Raw genomic sequence first — 16,775 nt, 5'->3', positions numbered from 1 at the left:
TTCATATTTCTGGAAATGCAGACAGAATAAAAGAAGTCTGTGTTAGCCTTGGTTAAATAAGGGTGGAATGACCAGATTATTCTAATTGGGTTCTGCTGTGTGACTTTAATGACCATTGTTGGGGAAGGGGAAATTTAGTAACACATTTTTCCCCCTTCCCTAAAGATTACATTGAACATTTGTGATTAGCAGTGGGGGAAATAGCATATGCTTTTCAAACAAAAGGAGAACACCACATGTTCTATATAAATGCATTGTCATACAGGGATTTCAAAGCATTTTGGTGTATCAAAACACTAAAAAAATCAAAGTGAGAGGAAAATCTGACGGAATGATCTCACAAAGCTGGCATCTTTAAAATGTGTTTGAACGAGTGATCTGTAACTCTTCCACACATAAGAACAATGGCTGAAACTTTAAAAAAAAAGAAAAACTTGGCATAGAAGAAACTGAATAAATCTAGCAAGGATGGTTATACCAATAAACCTGAGCTACTCCATTCTTCCCTTGTTATACACCTCTGGAAGAATGTGATAAGAGCTAAGGTTTGTATTCAGTGCCAGTCCTACTCAGTTCAGAGCCACTAGAATTAATGATCATGGAAGATATGGCTATGTTCTATCACACTCAGAGGCAGAATGTCTTCAGTTGGTGGGAATTGTGAGAGGCCAAGAGTGAAGAAGAAGAAGAAGAAGAAGAAGAAGAAGAAGAAGAGGAGGAGGAGTTTGGATTTGATATCCCGCCTTTCACTCCCTTTAAGGAGTCTCAAAGCGGCTAACATTCTCCTTTCCCTTCCTCCCCCACAACAAACACTCTGTGAGGTGAGTGGGGCTGAGAGACTTCAAAGAAGTGTGACTGGCCCAAGGTCACCCAGCAGCTGCATCTGGAGGAGCGGAGACGCGAACCCGGTTCACCAGATTACGAGACTACCACTCTTAACCACTACACCACAATGGCTCCCAAGAGTGCTGTTGCGCCGGGGTCCTGCTTGCAAACTTCCCAAAGACTGGACCCTTTGAGAAGAGTATGGTAGACCACGTGGCCTTTAGGCCTGATCTAGCAAAGTTCTCCTGTTCTCATTTTATTATTTATACCCCACTTATCTGGCTGGCTTTCCCCAGCCACTCTGGGCTGCTCCCAACAGTATATTAAAAACACAATAAAACATCATACAGTAAAAACTTCCCTAAACAGGGCTGCCTTCAGGTGTCTTCTAAAAGTCAGAGAGTTGTTTGTTTCCTTGACATCTGATGGAAGGGCATTCCACAGGGTGGGCATCACTACCAAGAAGGCCCTCTGCCTGGTTCCCTGTAACCTCACTTCTCACAGTGTGGGAACCGCTAGAAGGCCCTCAGAGCTGGACCTCAGTGTCCGGGCTGAACGATGGGGGTGGAGACGCTCCTTCAGGTATACTGCGCCAAGCCCATTTAGGGCTTTAAAGGTCAGCACCAACACTTTGAATTGTGCTCGGAAATGTACTGGGAGCCAATGTGGGTCTTTCAGGACCCGTGTCATATGGTCTCGGTGGCCACTCCCAGTCACCTGTCTGGCTGTCGCATTCTGGATTAATTGCAGTTTCCGGGTCACCTTCAAAGGTAGCCCCACGCAGAGCGCATTGCAGTACAGTGGTACCTCAGGTTAAGTACTTAATTCGTTCTGGAGATCCGTTCTTAACCTGAAACTGTTCTTAACCTGAAGCCCCACTTTAGCTAATGGGGCCTCCTGCTGCTGCCACATCGCCGGAGCCCAATTTCTGTTCTTATCCTGAAGCAAAGTTCTTAACCTGAAGCACTATTTCTGGGTTAGCTGAATGTGTAACCTGAAGCGTATGTAACCCGAGGTACCACTGTAGTCCAAGCAGGAGATAACTAGAGCACTCACCACTCTGGCAAGACACTCTGCAGGCAGGTAGGGTCTCAGCCTGCGTACCAGATGGAGCTGGTAGGTACCAACCTCATTCCTGTTGCTCCTTTAGTTAAAAAGTAAAATCATACTACAGCTGCCTTTCCTTTTGCTCACACCAAACAAGTCACATACTTGTTTACAGCTTGCTGTGCAGAAGGCTTTGTGACAAGTGGGATGTCAAACCCAGACTTAAGAACTATCATGGCTTTCTTTCATTCACTGCTTTGGGTGATCTCTGTTTTTGTCTCCCTCAGATGATGTATCTGGGCTCAGGTCTTTGCTGTGTAGGTGCGCTAGCCGGGTTGTCCAGTCAGAGCACCTCTAGACTTGGCAATGCTCTAGGAATGATTGGGGTTGCTGGCGGCATAGCAGCTACGTTCGGTGCTCTGAAACCATCCCCCGAAGTGCTGGCCCAGATGTCTATGGCCATGGCTATGGGTGGAACCATGGGTGAGTACCGTTCGTTGTACTAACTAAACCATGGGTAGGCAACCTATGGCCCGGGGGTCGGATGCGGCCCAATTGCCTTCTCAGTCCGGCCCGCGGACAGTCAGGGAATCAGTGTGTTTTTACATGAGTAGAATGTATCCTTTATTTAACATGCATCTCTGGGTTATTTGTGGGGCCTGCCTGGTGTTTTTACATGAGTAGAATGTGTGCTTTTATTAAAAATGCATCTCTGGGTTATTTGTGGGGCATAGGAATTTGTTCATTTTTTCCCCAAAATATAGTCCGGCCCCCCACAAGGTCTGAGGGACAGTGGACCGGTCCCCTGCTGAAAAGGTTTGCTGACCCCTGAACTAAACTATTGAACTTGGTGCTCCTTGGAAGGGCTCCTGCAATGAGAAGTCATTTGCAGTGAAGAAGCTACCAAAGAACAGCTTTCTGGCCACTGCTGTTCTTCCCATCCAATGTGCAGATACAAGGGAATATTGTTTTACTGGTTGCTGTGTTTTCTAGGTAAAGGTAAAAGGTAAAGGACCCCTGGATGGGGTCAAAGGCGACTATGGAGTGCAGAACCCAAGAAGCTCAGTGATTTAGACTGCAGCACAGTGTTCTAGGACATGTTTTCATTTAATTCAGGGTATTTGCAAGCCCCAACAAGCTGACCTTAATTATGTGCTTCTTGGATCATTCATGGATGGATGGATGGATGGAGTAGAAAGATATTTGCACCAGCCGTTGGAATTTATGTACAAAGCAGTAGATGCTGGTCCATTAGGGTGTATTGGACACTGCCCCACAAATTTCATACCTCTTGCCTAGTGGTCTTTCCTCTGCACCTTTCTGAACACACCCATTATTCTGTTTAAAAGTGCTGTTGGGCTGCCATAATAACACACATCTGTATGGAACAAGTACAGTGGTGCCTCGCAGGACGAAAAGAATCCGTTCCGCAAGTCTCTTCATCTTGCAGTTTTTTTCGTCTTGCGAAGCAAGCCCATTAGCGGATTAGCGCTATTAGCGGCTCAGCGGGCTTAGAGGATCAGCTGATAAGCGGCTTAGCGGATCACCTGTTAAGCAGCTTAGCGGCTTGTGGAAAAGGGGGGGGGGGAGGAAAAAAACCCCGCAGGAACTCGCAAGACATTTTCGTCTTGCAAAGCAAGACCATAGCAAATTCATTTTGCGAAGCGCATCGAAAAACGGAAAACCCTTTCGTCTAGCGGGTTTTCCGTCTTGCGAGGCATTCGTCTTGCAGGGCACCACTGTAGTTTGGGACTGTGATTCCTTACCCTGCAACCATCAGCTGCCCAGGAGGTGCAGGGACTTTGTTTACTTATTTATCCCAGGGATTTCTCTATTGCCCTTTATCCAAGCATCACAGGGCAGCTTACAAAATTTTTATATCACCAATGCCCAGTATAAGGCTGAAATTCCAGCATCACTCACCTAGTTGGGAGTAAGCTCCACTGAATACTGTAAAAGGTAAAGGGTAAAGGGATCCCTGACCGTTAGGTCCAGTCGCGAACAACTCTGAGGTTCTGGTGCTCATCTCACTTTACTGGCTGAGGGAGCCGTACCGGAAGACAATGCCTTTATGAGAATTTGAACTATTGCTACTGCAGGTAATATGAAGACCTCATTGCCAAGACATCAGTGATCCATCAGTCAATGGATTGTTAAGCATCTTTTGGTACTTAAGAGGTATATTTAACTCCAAAAGGTGGCAGTCTTGACTAAAAGGGAAAATGACAAAATAGAGAAGCAAGATATGTATGTTTTAAACATAGGGGGCATTTCCTCTGGAGCCAAATTTGCAGCCAGTTGCTATGAAACAAAGTAGTTTTCGTGATACTGGTGTTTATGAACTTTTGTTATGCTACTTCCCCAAAGTCTGTTTGGCCCCCACAAGGCCAGGCATCCCCCAAGCATATCGATTCTAAATTGTAAAATCAGCTTGCATGTTTGTTTGTTTGTTTTTTAAAAAATAGTTGTGTGAATAATCCCTCAGTGAACATAAATGGAGGACAAAATAATGAGAACCTATTCTGTACCCACAAAACCCAAGTTCTTGGAAATGTCCTCTGGAATTTTTTTGGGTGGAGTTTTGTTCTGTGTTTTGCTCTCTACCAGGACTGAAATCCCTTTCCAACAAATATTGATATATCTTGTGCCATTTTCAAAGGCTGGCTAATAATAGTTTAGAAATCCATCTCAGTCTTAAAAAATTGGCAGAGCAGCATCCCAGTCCAGTTTTTATGAGTCCTCTAAGAAGCATATAAGAGACGCGGGTGGCACTGTGTGTTAAACCACAGAGCCTAGGACTTGCCGATCAGAAGGTCGGTGGTTCGAATCCCTGCGGCAGGGTGAGCTCCCGTTGCTCAGTCTCTGCTTCTGCCAACCTAGCAGTTCAAAAGTACGTCAAAGTGCAAGTAGATACCGCTCCTGGGGGAAGGTAAACAGCGTTTTCTTGCGCTGCTCTGGTTCGCCAGAAGCGGCTTAGTCATGCTGGCCACATGACCCGGAAGCTGTTATTGGCTCCCTCGGCCAATAAAGCGAGATGAGCGCCGCAACCACAGAGTCGGTCACGACTGGACCTAATGGTCAGGGGTCCCTTTACCTTTACCTTTAAGAAGCATATAGAGCATACAGAACTCACTGCCATGCCCACTCTGTGCAGTAGCAAGATTTCAGGGGGTTGCGGGTGCTTACCCAGGGTTGGTGTTCCTTTGGAGAATTGAAGATGCAGCAGAGACTGTCATAGCTTTAAGAAACATTATTTATTCACATGATTACACCTTCAGTCTGCATCGAGGGAGTCCAGATCTTACAGCATGGTCATTTCAAGAGTGACTTGTGCAGCACTGGAGTGCAAGGCCTCTCTCCCAGCCAGTCTTCAGCCATCCTGCCAAGATAGATACCCCCTTTGTTCCCTCCTCCTTCTCAACACACTTTGCTCTAAAGACTCTTTTCCTGTCATCTCAAGCGCATACCCCATCATCATAGCAACCTCTGTCTGCCCAGGCCCACCTTTTGTCAGGGATGCGGGTGGCACTGTGGTCTAAACCACTGAGCCTCTTGGGCTTGCCAATCGGAAGGTCAGCAGTTCGAATCCCCGCGGCGGAGTGAGCTCCCGTCGCTCTGTCCCAGCTCCTGCCAACCTAGTAGATCCGAAAACATGCCAGTGCAAGTAGATAAATAGGTACCACTGTGGTGGGAAGGTAAATGGCATTTCCTTGAGCTCTGGTTTCTGTCAGGGTGTCCCGTTGCTCCAGAAGGAGTTTAGTCCTGCTGGCCTCATGACTCGGAAAGCTGTCTGTGGACAAACGCCGGCTCCCTCAGCACCACAACCCCATAGTCCATAGTCACCTTTGACAGGACTTAACCGTCCACGGGTCCTTTACCTTTACTTTTTTTAGTACAAGAAGATCAAGAGTAAGCAACCCAGCACTGTGGTTCTCAGTCTCAGAGTATTACGTAAGAAAAGCTCCAGTTTTATCCCAGGATTCCATGATACATTTTGCAAACAACAGCGTCCCGTGTCTATTCCAAACTTTAAATCATAGCTAGGTCCCTGTAGGAACAGGCATTCATTATAGAAATAGACAATACCGGTAGGAAGTGGGTATGGTTATTTATGTCGGTGATTTTCGAAATTTCTACCTCCAGAGAGTTGTGTCGATGCAGGCATGCCTGCCAAGAAACCTTGACACGTTGCAGAGGATTCTGGGTGTTCTTCCTGGTCAACCTCTCTCTTTGTAGATCACTTCTGTCTAAGGTAGCTCTCCACATCACCCTGCTGGGACAGAGGGTGCCCCAAGACACACCCAACCCTCTGTTGCTGAGCATTGCAAGGATATAGTGGACAAACTGTCTCTCAGGGTTATTTGTTTGCCATTATTTATCTGCTCCTGACGATGCCCTGTTATGCTTCCAAGGTAGCCCAGGACACCCCAGGAAATTGCTTGAAAATTACTAATTTATGCCATAGTTTGATCTTCCAGCTATCCTTCTATTTAATACAGTCTGCCAACTTCAGATCGTTCTTCCACACTCCTTCCCCTGATGGGGTTGTGGCTCTGAAACCCTATTTTTGTGAGTTCTTTAGATGCTGTTGCCTTGAGAGAGGTCCTTGCGACAACTTCTTTTGAGAGAGGGCTTAAAATAAGCTTGTGATTTCCTATTATTTTGTCTTTGCACAAAAAAGGGGGGGGATAACTTAAGAAAGTAAAGTAAACAGCCTTTTTTTACTTAACTGGCTGTTTATGTTTCTAAGACGGTATGAAATACAATACAACATTTTCTTTAACGACAACAACAAAAATATCTTGGATCTAAATTGTTTCCTTTTGCAGGTCTCACCATTGCGAAACGCATTGAAATTTCCGACCTTCCTCAGCTTGTTGCTGCATTTCACAGTCTGGTGGGTTTGGCAGCAGTTCTGACATGCATTGCAGAGTACATGATCGAATATCCACACCTTGATGTCCACCCTTCTGCTAATGTTCTCAAAACGGTGGCCTATTTGGGCACCTATATTGGGGGTGTAACATTCAGTGGTTCTTTAGTGGCATATGGAAAACTACAAGGTACGGTCAAGTATTTTTATTTTTATTCCCTGCGGTTTAGACACCCAAAGTTACGGCGTACAGACTTCTGCTCTTAGAGTTAGGAACGCTGTTCACGCTGAATTTCTGTAAGGATTGATGCCAGCCTTTTAGAAAGAAAGAAAGAAAGAAAGAAAGAAAGAAAGAAAGAAAGAAAGAAAGAAAGAACCTTTGAAAATTTTGTGGCTTGGTCCCAAGATTTGCTGAACAAGTAAATAGTTGCTTCGGACACAGCAATTTATTTGCAGAGTAGCTGTAGTGTCATAATATTACAAATTGGCATTGTGTGAGTTATGCAGTCACAACAAGGACCAGCAAAGTGTGGCAGACCAAGTGCTGCACTTAGACTCGAAAAGACCTGGGTTCAAATCCCGGATTTCCAAACGGCTTTCTCCTTGCAGAAGAGACCAGCCATTGAAAGAAATCTCCTTGACAAAAAGCAGGATAGTGGACCCTACAAACACATATCCAGCAAGTTTTATTAACCCTCTGCTGACCAAACCTCAGTCTTAAAACTTAAGATCACAGGACTGGAAAGGACATCCAGATTAAAAACCCCAAATAGCAATAAAATATTAACATGCCAAAACATTAAGCCTCAATATTGGTTTTTCCCTCCCTAGGTATATTAAACTCTGCTCCGCTTCTTCTGCCTGGTCGCCATTACCTGAACGCTGGGCTGTTGGCAGCTTCAGTCGGCGGCATGATTCCTTTTATGCTAAGCCCCAGCTATACGACCGGCATGGGCTGCCTCATAGGAGTTTCAGGACTCTCCTCCATCATGGTATGAAGAGAAATGGAAGCCTTGGGTTTGAAGGAGGGAAAAGGTGGGGCAAGTCAGGAACCAGAGGTGAGGGCAGAATTGGGTCAAGAGGGAACCTGGTGAGTGTTAGAATTCCTGTTCCATGATTGCAGTCATGGGATTTTTGTCTATCACATGATGGTATAAGTCTCGATTCCACAGAGTGCGAAGTGACGGAGACAGGATGTTTGTGTTACACTGTTCCATGAAGTGGGACTATTGTCCTTTGTTCTTTTTCTCTTTGCTATCTGATGCTAGAGAGAGAGGGAGCCATGTTGCAGTGCTCCATGTGTGTTTATATGTAAATAAAGTAGATTAGCCAAAATGCTGAGTTGCTGAGGTCTGTCATGCATGATGCGCAAACTCTGCGGATCCCTAAGTGTGCTGGTGTCTGTTGGCATCGGTCGCTGTGATGTTCGGGCTGAAGAAAGATTTTGAGGCTCCTGAACGAACGACCAGGAGGGAGAGAACATGCCAATCGGGCACGTGTCTCTGCCAGGGTCCTACTCGAGTGTGGGCCGAACTCCTGACAGTGAGTTGGGGCAGAATCTTCTAGAACCGATTGGCAATGGTAGGAGGATGGAGTCAGGGACACTGGACTGTGAAACAGATATATTATGCAGTGAGGCTGGCACAACTCTAGTGAACTGATAATGTGCAGTTCGAAAAATGGGAGGGGGGTCAGATACATTTGGCGTATCAATTAAGCACTTAAATATGAAGCAATGTCAGGGATGGCATGTATACAAATTATACAAGGGTAAGATGTGCTCAGTCTCCATACTGAAAACAAACTGCCCAAACTACCATATTTTTCGCTCTATAAGACGCACCAGACCACAAGATGCACCTAGTTTTTGGAGGAGGAAAACAAGAAAAAAAATATTCTGAATCTTAGAAGCCAGAACAGCAAGAGGGATCGCTGCGCAGTGAAAGCAGCAATCCCTCTTGCTGTTCTGGCTTCTGGGATAGCTGCGCAGCCTGCATTCGCTCCATAAGACGCACACACATTCCCCCTTACTTTTTAGGAGGGGAAAAGTGAGTCTTATAGAGCAAAAAATACGGTATATTTTAAAAACCCTTCTTCTTTTTGACTCGAACCTCCTCCTCTTCACCTTCATCTTCAGGCAGGTAACATCCTTGTAGCCATTTTGTGTGCGCCTATTACAGTTACTAGGGACGCGGGTGGCGGGTGGGTAAAAGCCTCAGCGCCTAGGGCTTGCCGATCGAAAGGTCGGCGGTTCGAATCCCTGCGGCGGGGTGCGCTCCCGTTGTTCGGTCCCAGCGCCTGCCAACCTAGCAGTTCGAAAGCACCCCCGGGGGCAAGTAGATAAATAGGGACCGCTTACTAGCGGGAAGGTAAACGGTGTTTCCGTGTGCGGCTCTGGCTTGCCAGAGCAGCGATGTCACGCTGGCCACGTGACCCGGAAGTGTCTCCGGACAGCGCTGGCCCCCGGCCTCTTGAGTGAGATGGGCGCACAACCCTAGAGTTTGTCAAGACTGGCCCATACGGGCAGGGGTACCTTTACCTATTACAGTTACTGTACGAAGGCAGATTAATAAATGAATCGTTGCCGTATAGTAGATAAGAACCACAGACTCCTGCGAAGAAACCACCACTGGTACGGGATGTAAGCAGGGAGCAAAGCATGCTTTGTATTCGTTCATCTTCCCCCATCTCCTTTCTATAGTGTGGGTTGTCAAAGAGGGGGATTTGTTTAGCTGGAAAATCTGCTTTAAAAAGCAACCCTCTTGTCATGCTCCTTGGCTAGTCAGACAATGGGGTTGGTAGTAGGTTGGTTTTTTCCCCTTTGTTTTTAAGTAAGGCCAGCGCTGAAATATACTGGGTTTTTAGACCCCAGTACGTATTAACTTGCCAGAATGTGGTTTAGCTGGTTAGCAGAGTGCAATCATGGAACGTCAGCTACCCTTGGCATGCAAAGATATTCCAGACAAAAAGGCTGGGTATAAATTTAGTAAACAAATAAATAGCAGTGACATAGTCTGCACTGTTGATCACAAACAAGATAATTTAGGGTATATAATTGCTCCTGGACCCCAGGGCGGGATGGAGAAGCAACTATTTTGATGTTGCTTTCGTTCAGCCCAATAAATCATATTGTTTTCCCTATTGCGTGTGTAAGAAAAATAAAATAAGTAAGACTGTGTGGTTTTTTTTGGTGTGGTGGTTGGGCCGCCAGCAAAGGCTGTGCTGTGCTCCCTATTTTGAATTTCAAGCAAGGTAGCACAAACTTCTCCCACGAATATCCAGCGTCTGCTGAGCAATACAAGATGCAGCTGCGGCTGGAAGGGGCTGGCGATGTTCCGAGGACTCCGCAGAGCCCTCTTCAAAATAGTTGTGCGGCTCTATAGAAATTCCATGAAAAAATCCAGTGCAACCCCTTCAGGATCCCACAAACCACATCTGCAGGGTTCCAAAAACTTCTTTGCTGCGGGCTTTATGGTGAAATAAGCTACTGGTTTAATCAGTCAGATGTTATTGTAATCCTAGATTGGAGAGAGAACGAGAGAGATAACAGTATGAGCCAAGAACGGGCTTGATGTAGGGTTCCCAAATGTCTGTTTGACGTAACCAAGATCTTTGGGTAGATGCTTGTAATTTTCTTTTGGGGGGTAATAATTAATGCCCTTCTTTTGCACCATTCAGACTACTGTGGCTATAGTACACTAGGAAATATAAGGAGCATTGTAGTAACACTGTCATGTTTTTGGGGGTTTGGGGAAGGACAGTAAGATGGGCAGATCAGAAGAATCCTTATTGGCACTTCTAGATATTTAATTGAACTGTTTTCCATTCCAATTGCCAATGCAAGGCATATATGGCTTTCGCCATAGAAATGGAACAAAGCACCTGTAGAGTGGACTGTACAGAGTCAACCTTTACTTTAATTACTTAAAGTACTACTACTACTACTACTACTACTATTTCTTCTTCTTCTTCTTCGATCACTCGTAGCCGAGTAAGATTGTCTTCAATAAACACGGTCTTAACAGTGAGTCCATAAGTGACTGTGGAGGCCAATTCTGGATCCACACGTCATTCTACAGTGGGGACATAGGTTTCCAGGCAGGAGTTTGCCAAGCGTGCCTTCCTCTTAGCACATTTCCCCCTTTTGCCCAAATTTCAAGCGTCTTCAATGCCCATTGAAGACGTAGGTTTCCGGGTGGGAGTTGATCATTGTGTGGATTTGCCAAGCGTGCCTTCCTCTTAGCACAATTCTCCCTTGCATTCTGAGTTCGAGTGTCTTCAAAGCCCATGACACCTTTGGTAAAGGCTGTTCTCCAACTGGAGCGCTCACAGGCCAGTGTTTCCCAATTGTTGGTGTTTATACTATAGTTTTTTAGATTTGCCTTGAGAGAATCTTTAAACCTCTTTTGTTGACCACCAGCATTACGCCTTCCATTTTTAAGTTCAGAATAGAGTAGTTGCTTTGGAAGACGATAATCAGGCATCCACACAACATGACCAGTCCAACAAAGTTGATGTTGAAGAATCATTGCTTTGACACTGGCGATCTTTGCTTCTTCCAGTACGCTGGCATTAATTTTACTTAAAGTGAAGGCCATGTATGACCGCAGTCTTTGTTAATCTCTATGCCTCACACATCCTGCTGATTAAATTTCCATTTCTTTCCTCCCCGCTCCTTTTCTTTCTGATGTGGACCTTATACACTCTTGCTGTTACTTAAACCTGACCTACTTTGGCTTCGCCTTCCCTTTTTGGCACGTGAAAATGGCAGGGAGTAACCCTGACGGCAGCTATTGGTGGAGCGGATATGCCTGTGGTGATCACTGTACTCAACAGCTACTCTGGCTGGGCCTTGTGCGCAGAGGGGTTTCTTCTGGACAACAACCTGATGACCATTGTTGGAGCCTTGATTGGTTCTTCCGGAGCTATCCTGTCTTACATCATGTGTGTGGTAAGTAGGGGGAGGGGAGAAATTTGAATCAGTTCTCCTTTGAAGGTGAACATGTCTAATTTGTGCTTTCCAACCAGAGAACTGAAGGACAGCCAACCTGTGAAACTCACACTTCTCCAAATTTTGCCACGCAGTTCTCCAGCCAAGTACAAAAATGCATATCTACTAGGGTGAAATGTGCATAAGAATGCACATCATGATAATATATATATATATATATATATATATATATATACACTGTATATATACTGTAATGCATATATATATATATATATATATATGCATTACAGTAGAGGAATTTGCTTTGTGAAATTTTGTATATTGGGCAAAACTGCATACAGATGTGTATATTAGGAGAAATCTGCAGTAGAATGCCAGTGAATTTTCATGAACTTTTAAAAAAATAAATAAATGTGAGAATTTGTTTTCCTTCAAAAAAATGCAAACTGATTTGGGAATGCAGAGAACTGAATTTAAGTTTGGAAAGGCAAAAAACTGAGAGAAACCAAAATATACAAGATTCACTGATCCCCAGTATAAGATGAGTGTAGGTACCCCGTGGTTGGTGTGTTTTCATTTTTTATTTAGCAAGGCAATAATTTCATGACTACCCCACTTTATCTAGCAGCTGGAGCAACCCAGCCAGATAGGCAGGGTATAAATAATAAAATTATCATCACCGCCATCATCTTTAAGTCACTAGGTGTCAGCTGCTACATCATCAATGTCCTTGTGAGGAAAGAGTACTGGAGATATGCTGGGTTTGTTTGCTGTTTTTCCATTTTAAAAAATCATTTACAAATATACACGTTGAGGAGGGAAAACAGGCCAACCGCTCTCCCTGTCATATACACACACAACCTGACAGGACACTTGTCTCAGCCTCCGCATTGGATGATGTATCTAGCCTTGCTCTACAATGTCAATCAGTCATCAGTACCCATTAAAGGAAAAAGGGGGACCTGTGGCCCTCTGAATGTTTCTGTATTACAACTCTCCTCATCCCTCACAATTGACCATGCTGGCTGAGCTTGATGGGATTTGGAGTCCAACAACACAGACTTCTCACCGCTACATTATAGGAACAGGTTTAGGCACTGCTTTTTTTCTAAAAAAATGTTTAGGGGAACTCTCGTTTTCCTATTCATATTGAAATACTGCCCCCCAATGAGGCCAAACTTAGATTCACAAAATGTTTAGGGGTATGCGTACCACTGCATTCCCCCCCCCAAAAAAAATGCACTGGGTTTAGGTATTAGCAAAACAGGCTGTGTGCAGTTATAGTGTGTAACAGTGGTTTGCTTTCCTTATCTATGAATAAGCATTATGACGAAATACCTAACCACCATAGTTGATCACAAACCAGGATATGAAACCATGAGTTTGAAAGCAATGGGTTGTAGCCAACTAAATTCTACTCAAGAGTAATAATAATAATAATAATAATAATAATAATAATAATAATTTATTATTTGTACCCCGCCCATCTGGCTGAGTTTCCCCAGCCACTCTGGGCGGCTTCCAACAAAGATGAAAAATACACTAAAATGTCACATATTAAAAACTTCCCTGAACAGGGCTGCCTTCAGATGTCTTCTGAATGTCAGGTAGTTGTTTATCGCTTTGACATCGGATGTGAGGGCGTTCCACAGGGTGGGCGCCACTACTGAGAAGTCCCTCTGCTTGGTTCCCTGTAACTTGGCCTCTCGCAGTGAGGGAACCGCCAGAAGGCCCTCGGAGCTGGACCTCAGTGACCTCAGTAGATCCATTAAAATTAATAGACCTCAGTTAGTCCTGTCCATACTCTGAGTATGACTAATGTGGATACAATCTAGTGGCTTGAATTAACCATGTTTTAAGCATTCAGTAAAGCAATGGTTAAAGTAGTTTTACTGCCTCTCCATTCACCGCAGGTGGCAAACAGATATCCCAAGTGGTTTTGGTTAGACCTGACATTTGCTAATATATGTGTAATGGTTTGTCCAGGCCATGAACCGATCTTTGCCAAATGTCATTTTGGGTGGATACGGTACAACATCCACGGCTGGAGGAAAGCCCATGGAAATAGTTGGAACACACACTGAAGTTGGAATCGATCAAACTGTTGACATGATCAAGGAAGCTAATTCGATCATCATTACACCTGGTAAGAGTTCAACAATGCTTTATTAAATTGTTTAGTAGTTATGCACATGGGCTATGAAAATGTTATTATTCAGGTTCTTGTTCTACTGTTATCTGTGCAGTTCCCAAATATCCATATTTATTTTCCCAATTAACAAATAACTTTTCACTATATGGAATGCAAAGGTAAGCAATCTCTAATTACCTACTTGTTAAGGCAAATGCTGTTAATCACCTCAGTCTCTGCTGAGATGATTAGAAGATCATATGAGGTGAGGTTGGTTGGGCCACTTAGTGGTCAAGGCTGAGAACTGAACTTCAGTTGTGTGCTGAGACAAACAAAGAAGTTGACCTGGAATGAGTCTGTACCTCAGAAAAGTACGTAATGTCACTTACCAGAAATGTCCTTTTCTAAAACAGTGGGAAGGAGACTTGGAGAAATTTCTGAAACTGAAAGCTGATTCAGGATGTAAGAAGGCTTCATTTTCCTTTCTACCCTTTGTTCATTGCATGCAGCACTGCTTCCATTCCACCGGAGTTCATCTTCTGCTAAAACTGCATTACTTGTCTTGCTGTCTGCTCCGGCAAAACGATTTAACTTATGTAATTTACGTAAGAAATTACGTTGTCATTATATTATTCCACTGTATTCGTTCCACCACAAACAAAAAATAATGCAATTTGGGGGGCATGGATGCAATCGATTATGTATCGTTTGCAGACTAAAAACGACAACAGCATATATCGATGTTATTAGCTGGATTGATTTCCTTTCCGGAGAGGGGACAAATAAGCCAACATTGGCAATTTCTACTCCCGTTTCTGTTTTTTGTCAGAATTCTCTGGCATCCCTAGAGCTAACTGACAGTTCTACCAGATTCTAGATGGCGAAGGTTCAGACTGGGGTGGAGGAAGGGATGTGTGGTGGGTGCAGGCCGCCCCAGGTGTCACCACTGAGGGGGGTGACAAAATGCTGGGCAGCACTCACCACGGGGCCTGCAGCGTGCCCGAGCCGCACGTCTCTCAGTGGCTTGGCTCCACACTGCCCAAACGGACCGCCTGCTGCCTCCCCCCAGCTATAGGGAGGCTGAGTGGGAGGAGGCAAGCAGACTCTGGAGGCCCCGCCCCATCCCACCCCTATGGGTGGCTTGCCCCGCCCCTGGGTGCACCACACCAGCCGCCCAAGCGGCTTCCTCCACCACTAGGTTCAGAAGCAAACCAGAGTTGAGTTCTCTTCTTTCTCCAGCTTTGCAAAAAAACAGGAATAAAGGCCCTGCCTTACCAAGTCCTCAGGAGGGCGGTCTCTCTTCCCTGAACGAAGTTCAGGAGCTTGAAGAGGAGAATGGGTTTTTCTGTTTTGTCTTCAAGAAGCCACCTATCCTCCTGTCTTTCCCATATACCATGGCCTCCGGAGCAAGACAGAGTGGGTGAGGAAAAATCAGGATGGTGCCAAAGTCATCTTGCAGTCTTCTGATGCCAGCTTCTTTTCTGTGTGGCAGAGCTTGAAGGGCATAAATGGCACCTTGAGTTGCTTCATTTTGTGACTTGAACATGCATTCTGTCTGGAATAGACTAATAGCTCTTCTGTGGCGCTTCTTCTTCATTATTACAGGGCTGGGAAGCATAATGACTCCTGGGGGTTTGATGCTATCCTGATTTTTTTGTCCATTTCCAAGCTACATTATTTGACCATGAGACACTGTACCACGTGGTCTTTGAATTCTCCAGAAAAGCATTCCTCCTCTTATTTTTATAGGAAACCAAAAAAATATGTCCTACTGGATGAGCCTGAGTTCATAGCAAAAAAGAAACAAACCAAAAAGAAGATGCAAGTCACTGATCTCATTGACAGGGAAAATTCCCCTGCTAGGGGCATTGAGTTGTTTGCAGGAGCATTCAATTAAACCAGCTGGTGGTCTTGGCAGGACAACTTCAGCCTGGATGCTTGAGCCAGGCCTATCTCTTCTTGGGCTCTGATAGTTCAAACCTCTTGCAGGAACAGAAAATGAACATGTCTAAGTCCATTATTCCCCATCTAAACATTCTGCTTTTGAGGGAGGTGGGATGAGAGAGCATGAATTTAATACTTCAGAGACGTTTTTTCAGTCATGCTTTAAAATAGGGTTACCAGATGTCCAGGTTTCCCGGGGACCGTCCCCGGATTTGCAAATAAGTCCCCGGACAAATTCCGTCCCTGGATTTCATCTAATGTCCCCGGGAAACACAGCAGCAGCAGTCTCAGCAGCCCGGAGCAGTTGGCTCTGGCTGGCTTCAGGAGATGCTCAGAAGTCCCCATATGATGGTGGTGCAGGGGCTCTAAGATGCAGCTTCTGGGCTGCCTGACCCCAGCAACTAAGCTGTGAAGGGAGGCTTCATGCTGCCTATCGGAGCTTGCGTGCAAGCAGGAGGGGACAGGGATCTCTCAGTTAGGCAACGGGAAGCCTCCCTTCCCAGCTGAGGGATCCCTGTCCCCTCCTGCTTGCACGCAAGTAGGAATGGGATTGGGGCTGCTCTGATGGGAAGGGAGGCATCGCGCTGCCCGAGCCTCGTCACTGCCGCTGTTGGCCCTCCTCCGCCTTCCATGCCTGACCCAACGCGCACCGCTTCCCCACCACCACCACCAAAGAACCAACAACTCAGGGGCTGACCAGGCTCATGGAGAAAGGAGATAGAAGCCTCGGAGGAAGAGGAAAGGTGGCGGTTGAAGTCAAGGCAGCGGCCACCCCTCTGCCACCACCATCGCTGCAGCATCAACGTCCTGAACGTCTATTTATTTATTTAACCAATCAATCCCCAGATTCATTGAAAAAAATCTGGTAACCTTACTTTAAAATATATATTTTACATGCTTGGAGTGCTCAGATATTTCCTCCTGGTCATAATACCAAAATTCCTCTCCCTCAAGAGATGGGAGAACATAGTGCAATGAAAGTTTGAAGGGGAAAACTTCATCTG

The 16,775-nt window shown here is 45.2% G+C and overlaps 1 protein-coding gene across 2 annotated transcripts in view; it reads left to right on the top strand.

The window, feature by feature from the left end:
* The window catches only part of LOC310663699 (NAD(P) transhydrogenase, mitochondrial-like), a 78,281-nt gene that overhangs the window by 52,226 nt on the left and 9,280 nt on the right, over nt 1–16,775 (top strand). For both annotated transcript variants that reach the window (XR_014504565.1, XM_083411921.1), the window contains exons 14-18: nt 2,160–2,355; nt 6,702–6,935; nt 7,577–7,737; nt 11,517–11,696; nt 13,683–13,842. Coding sequence is in view for 1 of the 2 variants with exons in the window: in XM_083411921.1 (XP_083268047.1) it covers nt 2,160–2,355; nt 6,702–6,935; nt 7,577–7,737; nt 11,517–11,696; nt 13,683–13,842 (931 nt within the window). In the remaining variant the exon portion in view is untranslated. The remainder of the gene's footprint in view (nt 1–2,159; nt 2,356–6,701; nt 6,936–7,576; nt 7,738–11,516; nt 11,697–13,682; nt 13,843–16,775) is intronic.

The sequence above is a fragment of the Podarcis tiliguerta genome (assembly GCF_965153285.1).
Source record: "Podarcis tiliguerta genome assembly, chromosome: 14".
In the NCBI taxonomy this organism is placed as follows: Eukaryota; Metazoa; Chordata; class Lepidosauria; order Squamata; family Lacertidae; genus Podarcis; species Podarcis tiliguerta.
This window is presented reverse-complemented; position numbering and strand designations above follow the sequence as displayed.